This window comes from Medicago sativa, chromosome 2 (genome assembly GCF_051527215.1).
Source record: "Medicago sativa cultivar Bolivia chromosome 2, Bolivia_mono, whole genome shotgun sequence".
Taxonomy (NCBI): Eukaryota; Viridiplantae; Streptophyta; class Magnoliopsida; order Fabales; family Fabaceae; genus Medicago; species Medicago sativa.
This window is the reverse complement of record NC_140750.1, coordinates 69,203,624-69,220,285: the sequence shown is the minus strand read 5'-3', so window position 1 is coordinate 69,220,285 and position 16,662 is coordinate 69,203,624. Positions and strand designations below refer to the sequence as shown.

General features: G+C 33.8%; 2 protein-coding genes across 3 annotated transcripts; one reads left to right on the top strand and one right to left on the bottom strand.

Moving 5' to 3' along the window:
* Nucleotides 1-520: 520 nt before the first annotated feature.
* On the top strand, nt 521-7,769 carry MGT10 (magnesium (Mg) transporter 10). Of its 2 annotated transcripts, XR_015027438.1 has the most exons (15): nt 521-1,005; nt 1,269-1,341; nt 1,832-1,902; nt 2,241-2,326; nt 2,443-2,533; nt 3,630-3,698; nt 4,412-4,492; nt 4,579-4,744; nt 4,847-4,892; nt 5,314-5,394; nt 5,874-5,956; nt 6,531-6,574; nt 6,683-6,800; nt 7,231-7,314; nt 7,422-7,769. XR_015027438.1 is itself a non-coding variant. In XM_085746078.1 (14 exons), exons 1-13 carry the CDS (start codon nt 643-645, stop codon nt 6,776-6,778), a joined length of 1,350 nt encoding a protein of 449 aa, XP_085602204.1. In that variant the 5' UTR covers nt 521-642; the 3' UTR covers nt 6,779-6,800; nt 7,231-7,769. The 2 variants fall into 2 exon arrangements, 1 of the variants encoding a protein (XP_085602204.1); XM_085746078.1 differs by having other exon boundaries at nt 7,231-7,769.
* A 1,754-nt stretch (nt 7,770-9,523) lies between these two features.
* LOC146950124 (uncharacterized) lies at nt 9,524-16,089 on the bottom strand. Its single transcript, XM_085746064.1, has 4 exons — nt 15,723-16,089; nt 13,884-14,855; nt 10,654-10,701; nt 9,524-10,383 (listed from the first exon to the last, which is right to left on the bottom strand). Exons 1-4 carry the CDS (start codon nt 15,909-15,911, stop codon nt 9,973-9,975), a joined length of 1,620 nt encoding a protein of 539 aa, XP_085602190.1. The 5' UTR covers nt 15,912-16,089; the 3' UTR covers nt 9,524-9,972.
* Nucleotides 16,090-16,662: the final 573 nt, after the last annotated feature.

Genomic DNA, 16,662 nt, shown 5'->3' with positions numbered 1-16,662 from the left:
TTCATTTTATTTCTATATCTCTTTCTATCACATCATAATATATCACATCTATCACATTATTCTTTATGTATGTGTTGAATGAACGTGTTTCAAACTTCGACTCTAATATATTATGTAATGCCTCTAAATTCACACAAACTATTTTATTACCGAAGTGAAACTTAACTAAGTTATAAGAGGAGGAGTCGCATTCTCATTTATCCCTATTGTGTTCTTAATCTCTTGCATGACGCAGATGCTCTAAGTTGATAGGAGGAGGAGTCGCATTCTCCCACTTAAAATTTGAACTGGCAGCCAAATATGAGCCACAAATAATATAATAATATAACCAAATAGAAAAATATACATAAATAAACCTTTCACTTTTTTGCCTTTTTCTGCTTTTTATCCAATAATATCCATATCCAACTTCATCAGAACTTACAAGAATACCGTGAAAAAAAATATAATAAAAAAGAAATAGTGTATAACAATTTTACTATAAAATCCATCAAATAATAATAATAATAATAATAAAACCAAATCCGGATAAATTATTCATGCATTTCTGTTTTAATCGTTACACAACTACCTACCTTATTCCGTTCCCGGCATGCAAAACCACCGTAACCGCCACCGTCGCCACTTCTGAATTAAACTAACATGGCTGTAACTCTAACTTCTCCTCACTTTCGCTTCCAACCTTTCCTCACGCGCACCAACTACCTCTTCTTCTCCGACCTCACCGAACCACAATTCCACGAATCTCTCATTCTTCTTCGCCGGAGCAAAATCTCCGTTACATCATCGCCGGCGCTCAAGCCGGTGAAATGCAGTAGATCCACGGAAGAAAAGCCGTGGAACGACGCTGAAACCGAAACCGTCGCGTCTGATTCCGATGAAGCTGTTGATGATGAATCAAACGGTCAAGCTCCGAGCAAAACTTCTTCAATAGAGTCTCCGAGGATTGCAACCACCTCTTCTGGAGATTCTCTATCGCTCGGAATTCGTGAACCTGTTTATGAAGTTCGTTCTATTATCTTAATTATTCTTAATTACTATGAAATTATGTTGTGGAGTTTAGTAGTGTAGTAGATTTTTTTTTCTTAGTTCAATGAACTAAAACCATAGGATTAGAAAGATAAAACTAATTTTGTTGCATATTAGTTTTATTAATTTTGTTGAATTAATAAAACTAATTTCGTTTTTGAATTTTGTTGCATATTCTTCAGTTTTATTAATTTCGTTTTTTTTTTAATACTCTGTTTCTAAATTTGTGAATCGTGAAGGTTGTAGAAGTGAAATCAGATGGGACAGTATCGACTAGAAAAATCAATAGAAGACAATTATTGAAGTCTAGTGGTGAGTTAAATGTTATTAATTGAGCTAGTATTTTATCATGTTCTATTTTTCATGCAATCCACAACTTAATTGAGCGCTTATTGCATAAACACTTGTTGTATAAGTGTTTATGTATAAGCTATTTCTATAATAAAATAGAAAATAAAGTCAAATTGTTTTCATGTAAGCTATAAGTTGTTTTCTTAAGTTATGAAGAACTTATGAAAGTAAACTAAAAACAAATGCCATATGTTCTTTTCATAAGCTCTCCCAAATAATCACAATGTTTATACTAGTAGATAACATCAAATGAGTCAATTCAAACAAACTCAAAATAATTCAAAATATGTTTTTTATAAACACAATGTAGTCTTCTATTTTATTTTATTTTTGCAATGATACCATCTGCTTTTATTTTTTACGAAACAATGATATCATCTGTTATTGAACCCTGCTAACATATTTATATCATTAATAATTATTGTTGTATGATGAGCGTTCAATTATTCAGGTCTTCGTCCACGGGACGTTAGAAGTGTGGATCCATCATTGTTTTTGACAAATTCAATGCCTTCTTTGCTGGTATAATATCTTTCCCACTCTATCATTTCTTAATACCTTATGGTACTTATAAACAATGGAGACTTAAGTTTCATGAAGATGTCCATAGACTGCTCTTTGTAGTATTATTGTAATTATTTTTTTATGAGAATCTAATCAGTCTATCAACTATCATGAAGGTTGATTAAAAAGTTGTTATTGAACTACACCTATGTTATGCTGCTAATAAAAAGTTAACCAATCCACACTCATAAAAATTAATCTACTCCACATGCACACACACCAGTTTTGTTTCAGGAATACACAACATAAATATCAAGTTCTGTCCCTAATGATTCGATTTCCTTGCTTTGTATTAGGTCCGTGAGTATGCTATACTTCTAAACTTGGGTTCACTACGAGCAATCGCAATGCAAGATTGTGTACTTATATTTGATTATAATCGGTATTGTTTTAATCTGAAATAATTCATATATTATGGAATGCATTATTGTCGTTATTTCTGTGATAAAGGGGCGTTGAACTAAAACAAAACTTCTACCTCTATTGATTTTTCACCAGTAAAGGAGGGCAAGCTTTTCTAGAGTCATTGCTGCCTCGGTTAAACCCCAAGAGCAACAATGGAGGGCCATCAATGCCATTTGAAATCGAGGTCTGTTGGAATTTGCTTCTCCATTTAATACGCTAATTATTGAATCAGGGGGAAAATAGAATAGAATTATATTCATTTCCAACTTCCAAGCATAGTCTGGTTCACTAATGCTTTGTTTCCTAACTCATTTTCTGCTATATCATTATGACAATATGTTGATTTTGGTTCAGTCCTGTCTGACAAAAGAAAAATTTGAAAATGGTTTCTTTTCAAGGGTTGAATTATGATAGTTAGTCTCAGACCTGAATCAACTTAATAGCAGTATCAAAATAAGATCCATTTGTTCTAATGAGACAAAAGAAAAACTGAATTGAATTTGATTTATTTTCATGAGTTGAGATATGATAGTTAGACCCAGGCCTGAAACAACTGAGTAGCAGTATCACTATGAGAATACAGTGATTATCAGTTCTATAAGACAAAAGAAAGAAAATAAAAACTTATTTGAACACGGTTTATTTTCAAGAACTGAAATATGATAGTTACACTCAGGTCTGAATCAACTTAATAGCAGTACTAATATAAAAATTCACTCATTCATAATTTTATTTTGAGGGATGAGGAGAAACAAGAGAAATAGTAAAATTATACTTAAGTATGCATTTATGGCCCAAGGTTTGGAAAGGTAAAGTTGGTGGTTATAGTGAATATCTACAAAGTCAAAAATAATGACACTATTATTATATCAAACAAAATAGTGCTTAAGTGTAAAAGACGACGCAGAAGGATCTAAAGATGGTAACAATTCCATTGCAGAAGGCCAAGAAAAGTGTGGCCTTAAAAGTAAGTCAGGTGCCATTAGAGAAAGTATATAGGAACCCAAAATGGTTATGATTTTTGGGGAGTAGATTTTCAAGTAATTGGGGTGTAAGTCTCGTTCCCTGTGGTTAATACCCTCTTTAAAAAAAAAACTGAAGGTATTTGAATATTACAGTTCATACTAACATTTATATGACCAGTTGGTTACCATGGGTGTAACTGTGTTCTCATTTTGTATGTTAGGGTCATCATCCATCTTGCTTGTCAATGTCATCATGGAATACTATTATGAACTGTCTTCCACTCTTCCCCCTAATTACCATGGTTGAATTTTCAGGTTGTCGAAGCAGCATTGCTTTCAAGAATACAACGTTTGGAGCGGAGACTGATGGACTTAGAACCTCGTGTGAGTATGGAAACACAGTGAGTAACTGAGTATGTTTATGTTCATTCTTTGTGGTATGTGTGTTCTTGCACATGTGTTAATTTGCCTATTTGTTCCTATGGCTTTGATATGTAGTTGTTTCTACACCTGTACATGAGCAAAAACTGGTAAAAATTTATGGACTTTATCAATTACTTTTGTGTGATATTTTCCTGCTACTTCTCCATGTCGACATTCTATAAGATCTTAACAGTATTATCAATGCCATTTCACGATGGTTTATTACATATTTTTATTAGCATGGTTGTTTTCATTTTTTGAAAAAAAATGATTTTAAGATTATGGAAAAAGTGTTTTTTTTTTAGAGCTTTGGCATAGAAGCTATTTTTCATGTGGTTCAAGTTATAAAAAACACTTAAATCTTTATGTGCTTAAAATAAAAAATCTGTTTTATTCAACTTTATTTTTTTACAAGGTAAAACCAAGATCTTAAGAAAATTAGAAGTGATTTTTTTCCCCCCTAAGTAAAAGTAATCTTTCATGAAAAAGCTGAACTCAACTGGCTCTTTCTATAGCATATGTCTAGTGGCAGAGACCTCCTTATTGAAATATTTTAGAGTAGACTGATTTTTTGCCTTCGGTTCATAACAGATTATATGTCTCACCCTTTTCCTGTCTCTGAATCCTGTCCCTGATTTGAATAACTTTTCTCTCCCCCTACCCCCTGGCCCTAGGTTCAAGCTCTTCTTGAGGCCTTACCAAATCGGATAACTGGGGATATACTGGAGCAACTTCGTATTAGCAAACAAACTTTGGTATTTTCTTCTGACTTTTTCTCATTAATCTTCAGCGGTTCTGAGAGCAAACAATTGATTTTATTCACTTCCTGCCAAATTGCTAGGTTGAGTTAGGCTCAAGGGCAGGAGCTCTCAGGCAGATGCTGCTTGATCTTCTGGAGGACCCAGATGAAATACGGAGGATATGTATTATGGGAAGAAATTGTACAATAAATAAAGGAAACCATAATGTGGAATGCTCAGTGCCTTTAGACAAGCAGGTTGCTGAGGGTAAGCTGTGAAATACTGGAGACATCAATACTAATCTTCTCATTCTGCAGATGACTTTAAATTATACATAGTCGCTCATTTGTTTTTTCTCATGATATGTAGAGGAGGAGGAGGAAATTGAGATGCTTCTGGAAAATTATCTCCAAAGGTTATTCTCATTCCAAATTTGTGCATTACGTATCATAATAATTATTTTTTGTGTGCTCATGTGTTGAGGATGTATATATGATAGTTGTAACACACTGCACAACAGTGTTGTATGCCTTCACGGCCTTTCTTATGTCATGTTGAGGAAGGTAATAGTCAAAGCACTAACATGGTGGAAACATGTTGAAAGTGAAACCAAGAATCTTAAGCCTTTACTTACCATTAACATCCTGAAAGCTCTCTTATCCATGTTGCAATACCTGAAAGGAATCTGCATTAAGAAACAACTCTCAGAAAGCTTCTGAACTCAACAATTAGTTGATGATTCTTATAAATGTTAATTACTTTTTCTTTTGTAATAAGTTTAACATTTCTAATGATATTTCATCTTAAAGTTGAACTCTGTGTAAATGCACTTGCAGATGTGAATCTTGTCACGGTCAAGCTGAAAGGCTTCTTGATTCTGCAAGGGAAATGGAAGATTCTATAGCTGTCAGTTTAAGGTTTGAATTTCTTTTTTCTCTCTTCGGCCAGGGGGGGTGTTTAGAATTGTATCAAGTGATTGTGGATTACTGCATTGAAAGAATCACATGATTTGATGATAGGAAGTTATATGATCTCCCAAAGCTGCGTTTTGCTAACCATGGAATTGTTTTTGGACTGTCATCCTTGGTTCCATTGTGAAGTCAAATTAAGGAATTAACCCTTCGTGGTCACATATTGTCATTAAAGTCAAAACCATAGTATAATAGTATAATATTATTACATTCAAGGACTTCAATCACAATTAAGAATGCATGAAATGTTTTAAACTCTTGCAATTAAAATGGACCATCTAAGAATCTAACTCCGTGCATATACTCAAACACCATAGTTCATTAGCTTAGCTTTAACCTCAATGCAAAGAGAAATTTGTCGATGTCCATAGCTCTCTGTCATCAGTAACCTTATTTGTTCTAATAACTTTGGTTCCATTCAACAGCTCACGGAGGCTTGAAGTTAGCAGGGTGGAACTGCTTCTCCAGGTTGGAACATTCTGTGTGGCAGTTGGTGCCCTTGTAGCAGGTACATATTTTGGGTGGTTCTTTGACAAAGTATGTGAAATAGGTTATATAAACCCACCCATAATTTTAACCAAACTTAATTTAAATTATTCACAATCTAGTCTGGATTAAACAGTTAACAAAATCAATTTCACATACCAGTAATTAAAGTGGACTCAAACTTGGTTAATTATAAATTTGTTAGTGGTTTGGATGGCATCAAAACAACCCCTACAGCACTTCTTAAAATCTAATAATTTTATGATCATTTAGTTCTGAAGCTTTGCCTGATAATAACATGCACTGCACCATTTAACCACCTAGGTACATGTTCATTTGTTATGCAAATTTGCTACTACCATCATAATGGCAGAATTTTGTTGTTTAATATACTTTCCATGAAGGACTTTAAAGATCTAGAATCTGGAGTTGCCAATTTGATCTCGAAAGGAACTTGTGGAAAAAATATGAACTTTTGGCTCTGTGGCATATGTGATTACGTTAAATGCACAAGACTGTCTGGTTTATCGCCTGAGAGATTGAGAGAATATTATACATTACCTGATCTATATCAAAATATTCTTTCATGATTTCAGGCATATTTGGCATGAACCTGAAGTCCTATCTTGAGGAACGTGTGGTGAGTTACTGTCTACAATCATATTCCATCTATGACTTACTTGGTTCTTTTTGGAAGTTATTGGCAATCAGTCTTGTTAAATTAACCATATTTGTGGATTTAATGCAGTTTGCATTTTGGTTGACCACATCTGGGATTATTATTGGTGGCATTGTTGTTTTTTTTATTATGTATAACTACCTCAGAGCAAGGAAAATATTTTGATCAGACGAAACTTCAAATATAGGTAAGTTTGTTACCTTCTGGCCTGTTTCCCCAGCAATCCTCCTCTTCTTAATGTATTTTTATTGTTAATCTTGTTAATGTATTTAAATTATAATATAATGTGTTAAAATCATAAACTTATAGAAAAATTTAAATATTTAATTTAAGTATATTGACCTAAATAATAAGATGAATAGATGATAAGCTATTTCAGTAGTAGTCTGTCACGTATTTAAAGATCTTATTACAAAAATAAAATTTAAAGTAAGCTTTCAAGTGGAAGATCTTTAAAAAAACTTAATCTATAAACAATTCAGGCTCAGGCCTCGATAAGCTCTGCCATACGTAACCTATTTTGACCTCTACTTCTAAGGTTTAGTCATCATTATCAATGTAACTATAATCGTATATTAAGTGCTCCGAACCTGAAGGGATTCTGATTCATTTTTCAGGTTATTTTAAAATATGAAGGAAAGTAAGCACCCACAAATGCAGTGATTGTGCACAAAGATCAATCTACGGAAATGGATTTGGAAGTATGCATGATATATTATTACTCACACAAGTGATGCTGTAACAAGCATTAGCTTTTATTCTTATTCCAGAGGGGGGTAGACAGATTCAATTTTTTACTGCTTCACAGGTTCATAATGGCTATGTGAGCTGTCAACTCCATCAAGAGACTCTTCGCTAGGTTGTTGCTTGTGTGGGTGTTGTGTGCAATAAAACATTCGTCAACTTTCACACTGTTTTTAGTGTCAAGGTACTGTTTACATAAGAACTGCATGAAGGTAGTTGAATGCAGACGTCAATCTTCACTTTAGTTGATAATATTGGTGTTGTATGATCAAGTGAATTTTTAGGGTGGTACTGTCTGTGTCCAGAGTCACGCAGTGCATGGATCGGACCAATCCTTACGAAGAAATTAAATAATTGTAAGATTTACACCATAATAAAACAGGTATCTGGCTCCATTAATTGTTGGGTAAAACCTACCGAGTTCTTGTGAAAGTTTGAATGATGGAGAAAGAATACAGACTGGCATCGTTGTTCATTCAAATATATAGCTATAAAGGAAATGCATACTGCACAAATTATACGGGGCTTTCAAAACTCAAAACAATTTTTCAGGATCATGCCTTCCATTGTCAAACGACACTACTTTTACAAACTCCTCCAAGACAGATTTGATTGCATAATTGTCAAACTTGATTAACACTTTTAACTATCCAAAGTCATCACCTGCTGATGTTCCTGTACGACGTTCTTTAAAAATGTTTTGAGACATAATTAAATATCTAAACAACAAAATAAATATAACTAAATATCTAAAAAAAAAAAATAGTGTAAGGCATGTTGGAGCCTATTCAAGTTTGATTTGGGGTTAAGACATTTGTAGATGAAGTTGATAGGCAGTCTTTTTCAGAACAGCGTTGTAAACTGGGGGAAATACTTCAGTGACATTAATGTCACGGTACCATTAAATCCTAGCCATACAAAGGTGACATTAATGTGTGTTGTATGGCCAAGATGCTCCCCATGATGTGTTGTGTGGCCAGGATTCAATGTCATGGTGCCATTAATGGCACCCAAGTGCTGCCCGTAAACTGGAGACTTTACAAACCATCGCATAGATTCCTTACCCACCGTCGACACGTGAAACTCGAGTTTGTGATTGAGTAGCTAAATTGAGATTCAAGAAAGTTGGAAAAACGTCTATTTGTTTTTTTATTTGGTTAGGATTAAATGACACAAAGGTGTTAAAATTAATTTAACACCAAATCATTACAATACATGCAACATTAATATTATTTTTCTTATTATATCCTTAACTATTTATTACATGAAATTAACGGTAATGATTTGGTGTCAAATTAAGTTTGACACTTAGGTGTCATTTGATCCCATCCCTTTTTGTTTATATATATTTTTTTCACTAAGATTTTTATACATTTTGTTTAATGCTGCTTATTTAAAATAATTCACAACACAAGATAGAACAGATAGAACAACAATGACAAACTTCCCTAAAAAACAAATACAAGATAGAACAACAAATGACAAATTTCCCTAAAAAAACAACAAATGACAAACTTTTATGGTATTAAATAATTTTTGGTGAACTATTTTTGTATTTTAGATAACTTGTACGTTGGACAAAAAGTTGTGATGTTGTTTAATGACGGACAAAAATTTCTATTTTTGTCCATGTCCCTTGCCTCCAATTTGTCCTGTCCTAGAAACAGTTTTATACATCAAACATTGTACAAGTGAAGTTGTCATGTCCTTCATTTTTTAGCATATCAAATGAACCTTAAAAGTTACAATAAATAACATAAAAGGACGTAAGTGATTTGAAAAAACTTAAAATAATCAATTTGTTATAATTAAATAACTTAAAACTTTAGCATATTGTTGGGCAAACAAAAAAAAAAAACTAAGACTTCTTCGGTAAATTTAACCTTGCATGTAATAAACTTCATTCATGTACAGCCTGTAGCAGGTCAAAACACAAAGGCATCCATCTCTTTAGTGAGGCACTCAAGAATAGATAAATATTATCAATTATAACATACTGCATGTGTCCCAGTTTTATTCTTGGAAACAAACCATTTTTTAAGGAGCTTAGAACCAAACCTAGGAATTCAAATGTATATAATGAAATGAATTTTGAGCTAAGTTTTAGGTTAAGAAACTCACAAGTGAATTACTAAAAATATACCAAAAATTAAGAAACAAAAGATGTAACGGTAATGTCTACTGCAACAAAATCTGATATAGATACAAAAAAATAAATAAACTCATTCAAATGTACAGTTCAAACTCCTAAAATATAACATTATGGATGATGAGCATCTAATCTAGGGATAAATATTAAACAAACTCCAAAAAACAATAAAATATTCTCGCGATTATGATTCATGAACTAGTGCACTCTATTGAGTGTGAAGGAAGCTACCTTCTACACACTTTTACAAGAAGTGAAAGAAGTGGCATAACTCCATTGTAATAGGCTTCCATCCAGCTTCTCTTGCCCTACCCTATGAAGGGTTTCTCAAACCATAACCTCTTAAGTATGACCCATTTGCACATAATGCTTATAATATAACAGTTACATTGAACATCATGCTCCAAGGACCATCAAAACTTACCATATAAAAAGTAACAGGTTGCATACACAAGCCAATGTGCGGCTACTCCGATGGTTTTGTAGATTGGAAATCTTTGAGTGTCTTTGGAGATCCATCAATGGTCATATTCCCCATACTAACTTCCACAGCCTCCTGCTCGTTCTTTTCCCTTAACTTTCCAGGCTTTTCTCCGTTAATAGCATCAGCATGGATGCTATTCACTGAGGGCTCAAGAGTCCGAGGACCTGCACTCATCCATGGATGAGTAAGACACTGAGCGGCCGTTGGTCTCTTTTCAGGAACAAAGTCAAGTAACGGAACAAGGAAGTCAGACATGTCACTTGCATCTTGCGCACTGAAATCATACTTCTCCGTCAAAACCTTAGTAATAGGCCAGAACCGCAACCGGCGAATGTGTCTCAAATCACCAGATCTATTGAAAAAGTCCCGGGAATAGCGGCCGCCAAGAGCAATCTGAACAAAATAATTGTTCAAGTTTTGAGGATGATAACTAACAGAATGTTGATACTGAATATTCAAAACAAAACAAAAAATCATAGACAGAAAGAGAGTAGATACAATAGGATCAAGGATAATATGTATCTATAATGGAGTAACTGAATAATATGAGGGATAATGAAGCATCAATAATGAATTGAATATTTTTCTCCTTGTGCATATCAACATGCAAATTGATAATATAACAACTTTAACATTATGCAGCATAACACCTAATATGCCTACCTTGCGAGGCATCACCCCAAGAAGCTCCATCATCAATGCCAGATGATCCTGAAGAGTAAATTTTAAAATCTCATCAAAACAAATCAATTAAAGTTGAAGTCGAAATAACCACAGCTGTATTTCAGACTTTTCAGTGGGTATAAAAAAGAAATGTATCAATATGCAATATTTCTAAGGAAATAAGGACTAAAGCCCCCAATAACTTAGAAATAATTGAACTGTACAATGGCAACTGTATGATTTTCGTACCCCCCAATAAAAAAAAAAGTATAGGCCAGATCTTGATAATATTGAGAGTGAATTACAAAGACATGGACCAATTTGGTGGTTTACTCTAGAATTAACCGTACATACTTGAAGAAAATGTGTTTTCTCCCCAAAATTGCTACGTAAGCATGTTAATGTATTACACTTGTCAAACGAGTTATTAATGAAACAATAATATTAATTATTTTTTTAGAAGACAACTAGATATACCTTAACCTTTGTTCCTATCTCCAGTAACAAGGAGTAGACGAAATACATGTTTTTTAATATAATTTTTGGATACCTATAACGAACTTTATCGTGGTTTGTCGTCAGTAGTATAGGGAAGTCTAAGGGTGTGTTTGGATGGAGGGTTTAGGAGGTGAAGGGAGGGGAGGGCTTACTTTTCGTTTTTAAATTACGGACACTATGAAAAGTTTTTTAAAAAAAATAAATTGATGAGTACTCAGAAAACATACAATCGGATATAAAGTAGACTTTAACTGTGTATTTCATTTTACATGGCAGAAGGCCTCTGCCTGGATATATTGAGTTATAAAGCTTGAATAAATAACATAATTAAACATATACTCATTAGTGCTTACAATGTATTAAAAGTTTTTATTCATGAACGAATAATGTGTTCGTAGTTGCTAAAATGAAAAGCGAAAAGTTTTCATGGAGTATTATGTAAACTGAAGATAACCTCTTCTAAAATAACTCAATATGTACTAAACAGCAGACTTTAGAAAAAAAGTCTAAATAGCAGACTTAAAAAAAAGGGGAAATTGCACTCACCTCCCCTAAGGTTTCGTTAAATATCACATACACCCCTTCTAGTTTTACACTTAACACTTACCTCCATTAAAGTTGACACCGTTAATCAAACGTTAAAACACAAACAATAATTTTCCCTGTTCTGCGATTTCTGCCAACTTCATTCAACCATCTTCTAGCTTTGATCTTGTTTTCATGGCTTTGACCATTCCATCCCATCTTTCTATTAACCAACTTTCCATTTTTTATGCCTTTACTTATGTTCCTTGTTATATGCTCTTTTACGACTTACTCCCTCCGTCACTATATGCTCTTTTATTAGAGGACGGAGGGAGTAGTTAGAAAGCCAAGAAATTTTCTTCTAAAAAGCAACTTAAAATTGTGTGAATACAGAATATCCATTTGCAAAAATTAACAATTTATTAATTACTGTACTTTTTCATTCTTGCAATGGCCACATCCACAGGAAACCATATTTCTCCAGAGAGGGAAACCAATTAGGAATTCTCCAAAATAAAAGAAAGACTGATGCTGAATAGTTACGATGTCAAGGAATTCACCAAGCGATTTCAATTTCACTACTGATTTTTATTGTTGTGGATACGATTGCTCGTCACCGTTGTTTCCAAAAGACAATGAACACATGGATCTCACACGTGATTCATTATCTTTGGGAATGAAATTGAGTTTTTCCAGGTTTGGGGATTCAAAAGAAACATTGCAAATGATTCTGCTGAATGTGAAACCAATCAAGTTGGGTTTGTGGTGATGTATTTGAGGGAGTAATTTCATCCGAGAAGAAGACTGTTAAACATGAAAATTGGTTTTCGCTTTTGCTTACAAAGGGAAAGAGAAGAGAAAGCATGGAAGAAAGAAAAGAGAAATTAGAAGGGGATTTCGGAGATAAACATTTTTTGTCCCAGATGATATAAGTGTTAATGTCAATGATATGTGAGTGTTTTTTAACAGGGCAAACGACGTTAAACAAAAAGGGAGGTAAGTGTCAATTGGAAAAATAATTAAGGGAGGTGAGTGTTGAGTGTAAAACTAGAGGGGGTGTATGTGATATTCAATGAAACTTCGAGGGAGGTGAGTGCAATTTCCTCTAAAAAAAAATATTCCAGAAAGATTGTGAAAATTTACTAAAACTCAGACTGGACTTCTAAACACTTATTACATAATATAAGATAAAATCTAATGACCCTTCCAAACACGCTCATAATATTCCAAGAAACAAAAACAAGTTCAAATTCGATTTGAAGTAAACCTAGTCAGTTTGTTTATATAATAATTAAGCTTCCTAAAAAATGTCTTCACTTTATTATAAAACATACACGTCTGTAAATATAAGAAACCATAGATTAAATCACAATGACCAAGTTAAAAGTAGTATTTTTTATAAAAACAATAGTATTAAAGTTATTAGTAAAAAAACGTGGATTTCAATAACCATTAACACAAGACAATTTCTGATTGGCAACACTTCCGCTAGGTTTCTAGACGAACCATAAGATACTTTTCCAAAAGGGCAAAAGATAGAAATTTCAAAAGAATTTTCTAACAAAAATGATAATTCTAAACAGCCTATATAACTCAAAAGCATGAATTTAAAATAAAAAACAATGAAAATAAGCAGTAGAAAATCTAAACACAGTGAATTTAGGCAATCAATTCACCCATCAAAGTCAAATAGCTTCCAAAACATGCCATCACCACAAAAACTTCCCTCATGTTTACTAGATCAAAAAGCAAGGACAAATACCTAACGTCCTTACTAATATCTCAAACTAGTCCCTAACCCAAATTCTAAAATGGTATCAGAGCCTACATGAGATCTGCTGGGTCATCCGCTATCGAGTCACTCATCACGCTTCAGGTGTTCAGTCCTAGACGCGAGGAGGGTGTTAAAAGTACCACATCGGATGAGGTATGGCCTAAAAATATGTCTATAAGTGTGAGTCATTCCCCACCTTACAAGCCGGTTTTGTAGTGTTAAGTTAGGTCCCCAAATTCTAAGACAAACTATTTTGGCCACATAACTTATCAATTTTACCAACTTGATCCAACTTTTTAACAAACAAATGTTCCCTCTAAATGTTTCTTATTTTTCAATGCATTTCAAATTCCTAAGACAACATATATAAACAAAGAAAAATGTATAGAAGAAGTAAAGCCAAAAATTTATTTTGAAGTTCAAAACAGGCTACCTCATCCCTGTCATAGTTATCACCACTGTGAGGATCAAAAAGAACATCGCCAGTGGCAAGCTCAAAGCATATGCAAGCAAAGGACCACATATCTGCCGGAGTCGAGTATTTAGAACCTAGAAGAACCTCAGGACATCTATACTGCCTAGTCTGGATATCATTTGTAAATTGTTTATACGTCCAACAAGCATTTCCAAAATCCACAAGCTTGCACTTAAGATCAGCAGCTGCGAGCAACTTCTTTCTCGTAGAGCAACTACCTCTCCTAGAAACCTGACTTCCTTGTGGAACATCCTTAGTTTCAGAAGTCATTGCTGATTCATCTTTACTTGTGGGACTATTAGGTTTACCTTCACCATTTTCTACAATTGGTTTCACATCATTACTACAATCATCTTGTTCAGGTGCTTCAGAATCCTCCTCTGCTGCCTCGGGACTTTCCTTCTGAGCTGCTTTTTTAGCCTTTTTCCGCATCTTCTTTTTCTGGTTCTTGGTTAAATCTCCATTCGAGCTTTTATCATGTTTTGTGGTCCCGTTCTTGGATACAGTCTTGACTTTAGTGGTTGGAAGTATAAGTGGGACTCCTGATTTTCTAGGATCTTTAGATGGATCTATTGGAGAGACAAGCAAAACATTTTCTGGCTTCAAATCAGTGTGTATTATAGAAAGCTCACGATGCAAATAATCCAAACCCACCAAAACATGGTAGCAAATTTCTTTGACCATGGGAAGGGGAATACCACGATAATCACTATACTTGATAAGTGTAAGAAGATTGTCCCCAAGGAATTCAAAAACCATACAAACATGCTGACCATTAGGCCCTGAATGCTTAAAGTGGTCCAAAAGCTTCACAACACATTTCTTATCCTCTAGATCCCCTTCAGCAATTTGTTTGAGAATCTTTATTTCATCCATTGCCGCTTCCGTGTAGTGCTGAGCACTTTTCTGAATTTTTAAGGCAACATATCGCTACAAACAAATAGTTCCCCATTGTTAGTAGAGTTTTCAATGAAATATCAGAGCATGTTTGTTACCTAGGCTTTCAACAAACATAGTCACAAAGTTAATTGTCATCCAATGAAAAGAACTCCAATAACACACAATATATATGACCACCAACTAAAGAAACTAGAAAGAGAATCAAGGGAACAAAAATATAAATAACTATTTAAAAATTCAAAATTTTGTACCAAACTAAACACACACAACCTATGTAGCACCAATGAAGCACGGCCACTTCTCGGATTATGCGTGTCCCAGTGTTGGACACGTGTCGTGTCTGACACCGACACAACACCGACACTTGTAATTACACTGAATGATGTAATTTTCTCAAATTATTAGTGGTGTCGGTGTGTCAGTGTCTGTGTCGTGTCCGGTGTCCGTATCCATGCTTCATAGGCACCAACACTTCCATCAAAGGTGTGACCAATGTCCAACACATGTCGGACTCTGACATGACACCGAGACTTGTAGTTACATTCAAATATTTGACTTTCTCAAATTATTACATGTGTCGACATGTCATTGTCATATCCGGTGTCCGTGTATATGTCGGTGCATCATAGCAGTTCAAAATCTCCTAATCCTTATATTAGTTTCAATTTGACAATGATAAATTTCAGTTCAAAAATCAATCATTTTCTAACATTGAAAAAAAAAATTAAAATCCATAGAAAACAAGAAAAAAGCATACATTTTGTTCAAAGTACTCTATCACATACACAGTGACAACCCTTCATAACCCAAAAACACCAAACTCAATAATCAATAATCAAAAGTCAAAAAGCATAAATTTTTAATCCAATAAATCAAAACAATGAAAAGGGCACTCACCAATTTGAGAGTATCCCAAGCGAGCCAAACAGTTGAAAAATGACCCCAACCAAGCTTACTCTGAACAACATAGCACCCATTTTTGAAAGTGTCACCAATCTGAACCGCATGATAACCACCTCGTTTGTAATCCTCAGTTCCTTCATCTTCCGAACTGTAATCACTCGCATCTTTGCGATCCTCCGCCATTGAAGTCGAAGGATTAAGCTTCAAACTAGTATTGGCGATACACAAAAACTTGAAATTTGAAATAGGATGAATCTATTTGAAGAATAATGGTGGTGGATGAGAAAGATTGGGTTGGAGTGAGATTGAGGGAAAGGAAAACCTCGAATTCAGTGAATGGGAAAATTAGGGTTTTTGAGTTGTGTTTGGTTTGGTACTTCTTGTTTTTGTTGTTGCCGGGAAAACAAACAAATAAAGTATACGATAAATACTTTGTTTGGAAAGTCAATTTTATTGTGTAAAAGTTAGAGAAATTTTACCTTGCGCGCAAATTAGTTTTCTGTATAACCCGATTATGTTTTACAATGTGGAGATTAATTTTTCGAGCTTTGAAGGATTTAAATTGACGACAATTTTTTTTTTGAGAGTTTTAACAATGATGCATACCCGATGTTGAATTTGAATCTAATACCCTGATTAAGCTAGATCAATAAGTCTCATAGTTAAATTAAATGAAATACAATTTGATTTTTTAATCCAATAATGAAAACGACATTTGTGTGTGGTAAAAGACTATTTTTCTTGTCCTTTAAAGAAAAGATTACTTTACATGTGTGCTTTAGAAGGACACGTTTGGATTGACTTATTTTTTAGCTTATAAAATAAATTTATACAAATAAATAACCTTTTATGTTAATTTATAAGTTTTCATTAACAAAAATTTTATTTTTATAAGTTGTTTTACATAAATTGTCTTGACAAGCTCCTGAATAAT